The sequence below is a fragment of the Cebus imitator genome, unplaced genomic scaffold (genome assembly GCF_001604975.1).
Source record: "Cebus imitator isolate Cc_AM_T3 unplaced genomic scaffold, Cebus_imitator-1.0 Scaffold146, whole genome shotgun sequence".
NCBI classification, from domain to species: domain Eukaryota; kingdom Metazoa; phylum Chordata; class Mammalia; order Primates; family Cebidae; genus Cebus; species Cebus imitator.
The window spans coordinates 4,980,631-4,993,152 of NW_016107461.1; the positions used below are offsets into that span (position 1 = coordinate 4,980,631).

At 33.7% G+C, this 12,522-nt stretch overlaps 1 protein-coding gene and 1 pseudogene across 1 annotated transcript in view; both read left to right on the forward strand.

Annotated features, from left to right (window-relative positions):
- The window catches only part of HSPA4L (heat shock protein family A (Hsp70) member 4 like), a 62,148-nt gene that overhangs the window by 36,075 nt on the left and 13,551 nt on the right, over positions 1-12,522 (forward strand). The window contains exons 11-13 of the mRNA XM_017542750.2: positions 1,992-2,125; positions 5,457-5,656; positions 11,267-11,365. Coding sequence (XP_017398239.1) covers positions 1,992-2,125; positions 5,457-5,656; positions 11,267-11,365 — 433 coding nt within the window. The remainder of the gene's footprint in view (positions 1-1,991; positions 2,126-5,456; positions 5,657-11,266; positions 11,366-12,522) is intronic.
- On the forward strand, positions 2,983-4,405 carry LOC119473300 (annotated as a pseudogene).

Genomic DNA, 12,522 nt, shown 5'->3' on the forward strand with positions numbered 1-12,522 from the left:
AAAAAAAAAAAAAGTAAAACATGACTCATTTTCAAATAAATGACAGTATGAAGTATAAAAAAAGACCTGTATTTGTCATACTCTCTCTTTGCCTGTATTGCAGACATAAATATTTCTAACAGCTGGTTTATCTGTCCAGTCATTTTATTTGACTATGTATAAATAAATGCAAGCATATACTTTTTAAAGTACATATAGGATTACCTATATATCTCTAATGCAACTTGGCTTTTTCAATTATATTGTATTTTGTTTTCCCATATCAATAGACAGTAACTGTTTTTTCAACAGTTGTATGTGCCGTAATAAATTTAACCAATACAGTATTGGGTCATACTTCTGCTATTTTAAACAGTGCTAGTAGGAACATCCTTGTGCTTGTTCAGTTGTGTTTGGTATGCCTGTAAGATAGCAGTGTAGTAATGGAATTGTTGCGTCGAAGAATATGCACATTATTTTGAGTAATATTGGCAGATTATTCACTAAAAAGATACTGGTTTACATTCCTGTTAACGTTCATGAGATTGCCTGTTTTAGCTTATTTTCTGCTATACTTTTAAATTTAACATGCCTATAGTTAAAAAAAAAAGTACTTTGTTATTAAGTTTATGTTTCTGTCTGTATAAGCTATAATATTTTTATGCTTTTATTAACATTTACATTTTTTCCATAAGATGCCCAGGATTTAAGTAGCTTACTTCCCTACCAGAATCAAAATTTATATTTCATATATTTTACTTGCCTGCCTTTCCAAAGTATAGCTTGTACAATGAATAACGGTGTGTTTACATTTTGAAGTTATTTTTAAATTTTTGTTCTGTGTTCTATACATAAGTACCCCCAAGAAAATGTGGTTGTATAAATTTCAAAAATACAGATTATCAGCTTTACCTGAATGTCTTGCAAAGCATTTGAATGGCATGTGTTAATGTCAGTATTTTTCTTTATAATTCTTTTTTACCCATCTGCCCCAGATAATTCCAATTTTGAGGCAAGATATATTATTCTATAAAATTTAATTTTGGTTTCAAGGCATAAGTGATTCAGGAAAAAAAATTGTAAGAAAATGTATGGAGAGGTAAATTGAAAAGTAAATATAGCCTAATGACTACAATAAGAAAGTATAACGTATTGGTACGTTCTTGAAAACTAGGATAGAGTAAGAGGTTTATGGATTCAAGATTTTATCTTTTTTTTTTTTTTTTTTTATAGGATCATAACATAGTATTAAAGCTTGGTTTCTGGGCCATCATAAAAAATAGTCATAAACTGTTTCTGTTAAACAATTTAAGGAATAGGAATTGCTATGTAGGTTTAAAAAACTCCCTGTATTGGAGGGATAAAATACTGCAAAGGACATTATTATAGCAGCTGAAAAAAAATGGAAATATGAATAGTAAAACGTCAGAGAATATCCCTATTAGGATGCACACTGACGTTTTTAGGCGTAAAGGACCATAATATATATCACCCTCAGTTGGTGCAGAAAGAATATACACAGAGTGTGTGTGCACTCAGATGGTAAAACAAACGGAGTCAAGTAGCAAATCCATGTAAAAGATAACGTAAGTGTTCCTTGTTTTTAATTTTGCACCTTTCTATAGGTTTAAAATTATTTGCAAACAAAAGCTTTAAATAAAGGTAGCCAGAGTTAAAAGAGTAATACGTGGCAAGTATTTTGGAAGTTAATAAGTAGGACTTCTCCCTCAAATCTGAGGAACCCTACACATTGGCTTTAAAATATACATATTTTCAGGTAATTTTTCTCTTTTTAGTAGTATAAAATTGTCTGTTGTTATGATAGACATCATGAAAACTTTGAGCCATAAATCTTCACAAGGCATGTTTAGAGCAAAATCAATAATTTGTTTTATTTGTGCAGAGATTTTTGCAATTGCTGCTAATGAATTAAGAATGAAATGGATTCAGTAAATAGGTTCATAAGCAACTTTCTTTGTTTCTAAGCGAGTGTCTTTCCCATTCCATTTTAGGGAATGTGAAGTTTTCTGTAAGAACCATCCTGCCCCATTCTCAAAAGTCATTACTTTCCACAAGAAGGAACCATTTGAACTAGAAGCATTTTATACTAATTTACATGAAGTGCCTTATCCCGATGCAAGAATTGGTAAGAGAAAAAAAAGAAAAAGTTTTCCATAACATTTTGGCTCTTTATAAATAATGTGTCATTTTAGAATCAAGGAAACAAACGTTTCAGCTAAGCCAGTACTGGATTTTTAAAGAAAGATATTTATACTCTTTTTTAAATGTACACTTGTAGTGCTCAGTTTATGACTGTAATGACAGCAGGGTTTACTACAGCCAGCCCTCAGTATTCATGGGTTCAGCATCTGTAGATTCAGTCAATTTGGGTAAAAAGAAATTTCTGTACTAAACACATCTAGACTTTTTTTTTTTGTGTCATTGTTCACCTACTACATATTGTAACTACTGACATACCGTTTATTTTGTATTAAGTATCATAATTAATCTAGAGATTATATAGACTTAGAGAATTTGGGAGGATGTATGTAGGTTATAAAAAAAAATACTAGGTCATTTTTTTAAAAAACAGGACTTAACTACCAGGGGTTTGCTTGAGCCCAGGAGTTGAAGACTAGCCTGAGCAGTATAGTGAGACCTCGTCTCACTCACATGCAAAATGATATATACAAGGTTCTTGCATCCAGAGGGAAACCTGAGACCTATCCTTAATGGATACTGAGGGGACAGCTATATTTCTAATTCATTTTTACTTCTGTATTTAAAATTAATTCTGCAAAAATTAGCCAGGTGTGGTGGTGCGCATCTGCAATATCAGCTACTCAGGAGGCTGAGGCAGGAGAATCACTGGAACCCAGGAAGCAGAGGCTGCAGTAAGCTAGGATTGTTCCACTGCACTCCCAGCCTGGGCAATAGAGTGAGATAAAATAAAGTAAAGTAAAATAAAATACAAATGGAAATAAAATGCTCTGTAACTGGCCTAAAAGGTTTGTGTGAGAATTATTTTTTATTGAAAAACTTAATCAGTAGATTGAAATCGTGGTGCCAGACTGACTATATATTCTAATTTTAAACTTAAATGTTCACTGGCATCAACTAGAATGACTCTTATTGGATTAATGTGAGAGTGAGGGTGATTGGAGGGCAAGGTGGTCCCAGTGTTCTCGCATCCCAGGTGATTGGTGAGATGCTGACCAGTTGCCACTGGACATAACTGAAACAAAGGAAAATGGCAGCAAACTCTTCACAACAAGGTTTTCAAATCAAAAATAGAGTTGCAGTCTTGGCAGAACTAGACAAAAAGAAAACTGCTTATGTAGAATCAGTCTTCGACAAATCATCCTGGAGCTAGCATTGTACTCTCAAGACCCTCTCTTAATAAGGACTTCGGGGATCACGCTGAGCAACAGCATATTGCAGCCCAACAGAAGGCAGCTTAGCAGCATGCTCATGCACATTCATCTGGATACTTCATAACTCAAGACTCTGCATTTGGGAACCGTATTCTTCCTGTTTTACCTTGCCTTGACCCAGAATGAAGAAAGTGTTTGTGATGGAAAAGTTACTTTGTAATATCAAATGCCAAAGCTGCTATCATTCAGTGCTAGATGAACTGTGACTTTCTGAATTTTGGTGAACTTTGATATTTTTTGTTTGTTTAAAAGAAAGGAATGTATAAGTGAAAGCAGAAAGAAGGGTAACCAGGATGATGAGAGCTGTGGACACCGTACCATCCAAGGAATTGATAATGTACCATGACTGTAACTTTTTTGTAATGCTGTTGAACTCTCAGTCAGACTCCAAATTGGATGGTCACAAAATCACTTCCCAACCCCTAGCAAGTTTGACTGAATATATCACGTCCACAGTAGATTTTCAAGAATCATTTATACTACCTAACTTTAAAGAAACAAGGATGCTTTTAAAAAATGAACGAGTAGGCTTAAATCATTTACATTTGTATTTGCTGTTTATATGATTGATGTCAGTGTACCTTTTCAGTTTATAGTCAACATGTATCATCCTGAAATATTCTTTCTGAATCATAACTACTTCCCCCTTTCTCACTTTAAAGCAAACCCCAAGAATCAATTACTAACCAGTCTTAACCATCTTTTATAAACATATGCCCTTATAAATGATGTGACTAAATAATAGGAAAATAAGGAAAGTGAGAATGGGAGATTGTAATATCCATTTTAACTGAGTGATCTTTTCAGAAGATATAAAACAAAATTATTTTATAATATTTAAAAGAATTTTGAAGTTTTTAATTTTTGTTTATGTACTGATTTATAGACTAAGAAGGGGATAGTACAAAAATTATAAATATTTCAAGGATTGTTATATAAAACAGTACAACTACTAACAGTTTGCTAGGGCTGCTATAACAGTACCACAAGCTAGGTGGCTTAAACAGTATAAATTTATTGTCTCAGTTATGGAGGTTAGAAGTCTGAAGTCAAGGTATCTCCAAATACAGTCACAGGCTAAGCATAGTGGCTTATGCTTGTAATCCTAGCACTTTGAGGCAGGAGGATTGCTTGATCCCAAGAATTTGAGACCAGTGTGGGCAACATAGCGAGACCTAATCTGTACTAAAAATGAGAAAAATTAGCTAGACATGGTAGCATGCACCTGTAGTCCCAGCTACTTGAAAGCTGAGGTGAGAGGACTGCTTGACCCTGGGAGGTTGAGGCTGCAGTGACCTATGATCATGCCACTGCACTACAGCTTGGGTGACAGAGTGAAACCGTGTCTCAAAACAAAACACACATAGTCACATTCTGAGATACTAAGCACAGTGGGGGGTAAAATTTAATCCATAAAAAAGTCATCCAAATTTTTTACTACCTGATTTTTCTGCCTAGTATTTGCTCTTCTACTATAAATATTATATATATGAGATTTCTTTAAAGAAATAAAACATTAATAGATTTCTTAAAGCATTGATAATCTCTGCAGGTATTAGTGACTGTAAACTTTACAGTTTTACTATAGGAAAAAATCAAAAAAGAAAATTGGAATTGCTTTATGAATTACCAAGATGATTATGATTTGTAAAGCTTATATCAAAAAAGGTAATATCTGGTTTTCAAACTCAGAAACTGAATTTTGCTATTTTAGTTTTCAAATACCAGCATTATAAGATAACTTACTGCCTTTGAATCAAATTGTCCATGGTTAAACTCCCAATGCTTTTTTTTTTCCTAGCATTGATGATTTTGGGCAGGTTACTTAAGCTTCCTGAGACTTAATAACAGGTTTGTTATGGTTTGTAAAAGATAATCTGGGGGAAGTACCTGCCCCATAGTGATCAATTAGGATATGATCATAATTATTGCCAGCATGATTATTTGCCAATGTCTTAAAGGCGATAGCCAAATTATTCAATAAATGAATTGAATAAGTTAATCTGAAGCTTACATACTGATCAGAGTTCTTTTTTCCTTAAGGGAGCTTCACTATTCAGAATGTTTTTCCACAGTCTGATGGTGATAGTTCCAAAGTGAAAGTTAAAGTTCGTGTTAACATCCATGGAATCTTCAGTGTGGCTAGTGCATCAGTAATTGAGAAGCAGAATTTGGAAGGCGATCACAGTGATGCTGCAATGGAGACAGAAACTTCATTTAAAAATGAAAACAAAGATAATGTGGTATGTCGAAATCCATTCTCAATGGTTTTGTAATAGGTAGTGTATACAGTATATTTTAATCATAATTGGGACTTTAATGGTTGAATACATTACTCTCGGGTTTTGGCTTTGAATTTCTGCTGTGGGAATCAATGTAAAGTCTTTTGATAAAAGGTTAAAGAATAATACTATTTTCAATGCTTTACATCTTTCACATCTTAATAATACTTTTTAAGAGTTTGGTACATCTTTCATAGCATTATATGGAGCATGTTAACCTGGAGTTCTTTTCTAAGTTCTTAATTTCTATTAAAACATGTATTTTGTTATGGCTAGATTTTTAGCTTACAGATAAAACCAATTCAGAATGATAAATTTTGAACTATACATTTTTTAGATTGAATATACCTGCTTAATAAAGAATTTTTCTGGGTTTATTTGGGAGACATCTGAGACAGTTAAGGAGCAGAATGTGCTGTACATTCAGTAATATTAAAGTACAGATTTTTAAACTTTTTCTTGATTAAAGAGTTCTGTGGCACTGAATTTACTTTGGAGATACTGTAGATGAAATCTTAGGAGAACTTTATTGTATTTCATTACACAATGTTTTCATCTTTTTATGTGCACTCCTCATGAATTATTTTTAATGGCATTTTTAGTTTTTTGTTTTTCTTATTACAATTGGAAATCTGCCCTAGATTTTCTTTTGTTCTATTTCAAGATGGTTTCTCCCTTTTCTGAAGATTGCTTTTTGTTTGTTTTTATTAATAATTACTATGCATCTTTCTTCCAAATTGATCAGAATTCAACCACCAGCCTTTAAACTACTTCATTTAGAACTATGGCTTTTTTTTTCTTTCTTTCTTTCTTTTTGAGACGGAGTGTCACTTTGTCGCCAGGCTGAAACGCATGACCTCAGCTCACTGCAACCTCTGCCTCCCAGGTTCAAGGGATTCTCTTGCCGCAGCCTCCCAAGTAGCTAGGACTACACTCATGTGGCACCACACCCAGATAATTTTTGTATTTTTAGTAGAGATGGGGTTTCACCATGTTGGCCAGGATGGTCTCAATCTCTTGACCTCATGATCCGCTTGCCTTGGCACCCCAAAATGCTAGGATTACAGGCGTGAGCCACTGCACCAGGCCTTTTTTCTTTCAGTCTTTTATAATTTTGTAATCACTTTCTTATTTGCATTGAGGAAGAGGAAGTGTCTTTATCTGTTAGTGAAGATATGGTTTTTCATAAATTAACTTAAGAATGACTGGTGAAAAGTTAATATTTCAAATTATGATCCACAGTAACTTAGATAAATAAATTTAATTCATCAAGATTTATTTTTACTAAAATTGAAAGTGCTTTCTTTGTATGCCTTCCAAAACCAGGTGTTCATAATCATTTACCTTTTTTTTTTTTAAGTATTTCTGCTGAGACCTTTAATTTTCTTTATATAATATTAGTGAATCCTGGGAACTGAAAATACAACAAGAATAATGTGGCACCCATGTTGTACTTCCCCTTGCATTTCTTATTTTCTGCTTTTGTTTGTCAGCTGGAAATTCAATTAACCAAACTTTAAAGGATGATTTCTGGATATGAACTTATTGGGTTCACCTGTGAATAAAGTGCACAGATTTATGACACCTGCTTTGGTTACTCAGAGACTTAGCTGCTTATGATAGTTTTTGGCTTGCTCTAGAACATTTGCAGGCAGTTGAAGTTCCCATATAAGGAATTTCTAGATAGGTGGTATGTTCCTTAATATTTCTTTTACAATGTATATAATCAAAAGAAAAAGGTAGCTACCATGCTAACATTATGGATCATATACTTGGCATTGTTGGTAAGCACATTCATGTATATATTATCTTTTAAATCGCTATCACAGCTATGTAATAAGTATTGAAAAAATGGTAGTTTATGTCCTTTTCCTTGCTAACAAAAGTAATGATGCTGAATACCTTGTGTTGAAAATATTCTGTGCACTTATCTTTTCTGAGATGGAGTGTTGTCCAGGCTGGAGTGCAGTGGCCCAATCTCAGCTCACTGCAATATCTGCCTGCCAGGTTCAAGCGATTCTCCTACCTCAGCCTCCTGGGTAGCTGGGATTACAGGCATACACCACCACACCCACCTAATTTTTGTATTTTTAGTAGAGATGGGGTTTCACCATCTTGGTCAGGCTGGTCTCAAACTCCTGACCTTGTGATCCTGCCTGCCTCAGCCTCCCAAAGTGCTGGGATTACAGGCTTGAGCCACGGTTCCTGGCCTGTGCACCTTCTTAATTGTTCTCTGTAGGATTTTTCTCTTTAGTAATGTATTTGGAAGTTTAAAGACTTAAATACCATTATAAAGTAGTCTCCTCTTCCCCTCAAAAAAGTGAACTAATTCAAAGACTCTGGAAGCTAATGTTTCAATTTCAAGGGGTAGGGAATAATACGATAAAAAGTTCTTATTTTTACTCTGTTGTAGCTGATGGTGTTGCTGATTCCGAGGTAGGTAAAGAGGCTCAGACATAAACCAGTGAACATCAGCAGAAGCCTTTTTTTTTTCCTATGAGGGTCAATTTATATGTGTTATTTTCTAATTCAAAATTAAAAGAGCATTGATTTTCCAGAAAAATCACAATAGAGTTTGCTGACGTCAATGTAATGATGTGTGAGAAAATTGACACCTCTTTTGTGGGTATAATTTAATACAGAGGCATATTAAGGAATTACTACATCAAGCTCCAGGTACTTTGGTTTGTGCCTATAGTTTCAGCTACTCAGGATGCTGAGGCCAGAGTTTGAGTCCAGCCTGGACAGCATATCTGCAAAAAAAAGAAAAATTATCACATCTTAAACTATATCACAAAACAGGGATCAAAGAAACTATGTGCTATTCATCTTACTAATGTACCACAGTTTATTTCCCAGTTGTTGACCATTTGGGTTCTTTATCTTTTTATCTACCTATGTTTATTTTTTAATTCAAAATATTTGATTGCTTATATGTAGCCAGGACTCTGCTATGTACTAGGGATACAGTGATAAACAAGATTGAAAAGGTTGCCATCCTTCTGTAACTTACAGTCAAGTGGGAAAGGACAGGCAAGAAGCAAAAAGATGGCATATAAATTTAAAGTAAATTAATGGGGATGCATAGTAGAAACCATGTGATAGTGATGAGGAAACCACTTAGGAAGGAACAGGTAAGCTAGTCTGAAAGATGCAAAAGGCAGTTTGCATGTAAGGAGTAGGTAGGTAGTTGTCCAGGCAGAGTGAATAACAAATACAAAGGCACTGAGACAGGAAGACTTGTGTGTGTGTTACAAATGGAAGAGTGATTTGTGTATAGGATATAGGTGTGGAGAATGGGAGAATAGCAGGAAAAAAATGAAATTGAGAGAATAAATCAAGAAACAAATCAGATAAAACCTTACAGTTCAAAATAATATCTAGATTTGTTTAAGTGGTTTATGTTTATTTAACAAGTAACTATGAGTACCTAAAATGTGTGCTTGGCCATAGCAGCAAACAGAAGGATGGTTTCAACTCTTACGGAGTTTAAAATCCATCAGGGAAGCTAGAGTCTAGAGGCACTTCCATTAATTATCCCACTATTGATAATAATTCTGTAAATGTTTTTAAATCATTTTAAAGTATTAACAAATTTTTACCATTTTATGTCTATTTTAAGATGTATAATTTTCCACTTTTAAATATATTTTAATGAGATGAGTCTTGATAACATATTTGCTGTTGGCCATGGCAGTAGTCATGAGATACTTCTCATTACCTGTGCACCTGTGAATTCCGTTGTTATTCCTAGTGGCTTGACTATGTAGTTGGCAACCTCTTGACATTTTAGTGAACAAGCCTTTTAAGGAAGGAATGTGAGTCCTAGTTGTTTGAAAACAGGTTGTGATTAAGATAAAATCATAAGTCTTGTAGAATAGGTATTAATGGCTTACAAGAAACACTAGAGACCAAATTAGAGCAACTTTTAAACAAATGCTGAGTCATTTGCACTCCTGATGACACATAGAATGATATTGTGTAGAAAATACATTAACAACTGGATTAAGTGATTCATTAGAGTTAGATTCTGAATGTGAAGAAATTTTAGAAATACGTACTTCATCTGGTTTATTTTTCTTTTCTCTCTAAAAGAGATATAAATATATAAATGGAAGAGCTCTTTCAATAAATGTAAAAATTCTAAGTGATAAGGCATTGCAGCCATTTAATTGACAGCATTTTTTTTTGAAGTAATACAAAAATTAGTAAATAACTCAACATTTTATCATTTTTTTCACCTCTTACCTATCAACAGGGTTGGGGAGGTTGTAAGGTGGGGAAGAGAGTTGGAAGGAGGGGAGTTGAAATAACAGAAATAATTGACTTTTTTTTGTTCATTTGTTTGAAACAGAGTCTCGCTGTGTTGCCCAGGCTAGAGTGCAGTGGCACGGTCTCAGCTCACTGCAACCTCCGTCTCCTGGGGTCAAGCAATTCTCTTGCCTCAGCCTCATGAGTAGCTGGGATTACAGGTGCGCACCACCACACCTGGCTCATTTTTGTGTTTTTAGTAGAGATTGGGTTTCACCATGTTGGTCAGCCTGGTCTTGAACTCTTGACCTCATGATCTACCCACTTCGCTCTCTCAAAGAAAATTGGCCTTTTAACTAAAAAAAAAAATTCTTTCCTCTTTGGCAGAAATAAGCTTTTAATCAAAATAGCTCTCTGGTTATTACAGATTTGCTCAGTTCTAGATGTAGCCAGAGACCTAAATTATGCTGATTGCTACATTTCAGGCTTTCTTCAGGAGGATGGTGACAGATAGGATTAAGAAGGTGACCAAAAAAATCTATTATACACATAGGATTATTTGCCAAGTGGAGAGTTCATTTTCGAGATTTTATTGGTAGAAAGTTTGGTTTTTAGACATAAAATCTTAAAATATACCTTTTAATAATTTAGAAACACCCACTTTGAGTTTTGATGAATTTATATCAAAACTCAAAGTGGGTGTTTCTAATTATTTTACATTTTACAATTAAAGATATAGTATTGTATTTGTGTAATTCATAGATTTTGTATCTTTTTCATTTTATCTTTTTCATTTTATTTTCTCGTGTTATAAACTTTTTTATGTCAGGTTGAATGTTCTTTATGTTTTTATTTAAGTTCTGGGATACGTGTGCACAATGTGTAGGTTTGTTACATAGGTATAGGTATGTACGTGCCATGGTGGTTTGCTGCACCCATCAACCCATCATCTAAATTAGATATTTCTCCTAATGCTGTCCCTCCCTTAGCCCCCAACCCTTGAATGTTCTCTTTCTTTGTTTTTGTAAGCTTTTGGAAATCTCGATTTGTAAATTTGACTTGAGAACAATTTTCCATGTATTTTTCAATTGTTTTGCCATAAATCAGACAAGATTTATCTCATAGCATCAAATAGATCATTTTACTTTACTTAACTGTTAATCTGTTTATTTGTAGCAATTCTCATTTGAAAAATGAGCTTCTGCTTAACTGTTTCTACATTTTACATTTCAAAACAGGCTTGAACTCTAAGATGCGGTTTACGTTTTTAAAACAAGAAAAAAGACACTGCATATATTGTCAATTATGTATTCTTTCTAGGATAAAATGCAGGTTGACCAAGAAGAAGGAGGGCATCAAAAATGTCATGCTGAACACACCCCAGAAGAGGAAATTGATCATACAGGAGCCAAAACAAAGGTTTGGTTTACTTTTGCTTTAGTGTCTTTTTGAAATTAATATTTTGAATTATCATATTTTATAATGCTTTCTTTTAATGCACTTGATAGTTTTGATCTCAGAATTGTAAAAAAAAAAGTATAGAAAGCTGATAGCTAGAATAAATATACTTTAATGATTTGTTAAGAGTTGTGCTTTTTAAAAATGAACTCTAATAACATAAGCAAAATTACCTTTTTTAGTAGAAAAAAATATATATTTTTCATTAACAGTTTTTCTCAACTCACGAGAGCACATGGACACAAACAGTGAGGCCTGCTGGAGAGTGGAGGGTGGAAGGGAGAGAGAGCATCCTTCCCCTTAATGGGTACTAGGCTTAATATCTGGGTGATGAAATAATTTGTACAACAAACTCCTGTGACATGCAGTTTACCTATATAATCTGCACATATGCCCTTGAACTTAAAAGTTAAAAAAAGAAAAAAAAGAAATTTGATCAAAGAACCCAACAGTAAAATGGCCTAAATTCTTTACCTTAATTCATTATATGTCATGTTTCACCAATAACTGCATTGTATTTCTGAAGTATGAATACATAAGTTAAAATTTTAAGTGAAAAAATCATTTCAGAAAAATAGATGGGACAAGCTATATGAGGAAAACTTACATTAGTTGTACTCTATCTCAGAATTAACCACTTAATTCTGTATCTCAGAATTAACCACTTAACCAATTATTTTATTGCATATCGTAAAATATGTATAAAAGCTGATACTTTCAAAATTAAAATGTTAAAGGGTAAATGCTTTATTGAGAGTAATTATTTTTCCAAGACAGTGATTGCCAGTAGAACAGAAGGGAGAGACCCTGTCCCAGTGACTGAGATGAATGTGGTCATAACTCTAAGCCATCATCCTGAACAGATTTTTCTAACCTGCACAGAATTTAATCTATGCAGGTTAGCTGAATAGATTTATTTCTCAGAGATTATTTAGTTTTAAATCTTAGATTCTAAAGTTATTTAAAACCTGGAAACTTTTTTTCCAAAATTTTGATCGCTGAACAGCTTTATTGAGATAGTTTACTGATCATTCAATTCATGCCGTTAGGTTTATAGTTTTTAGTATATTCAGTTGTGCAACCATCATCACAATTTTAGAACATTTTCATCATCTCAA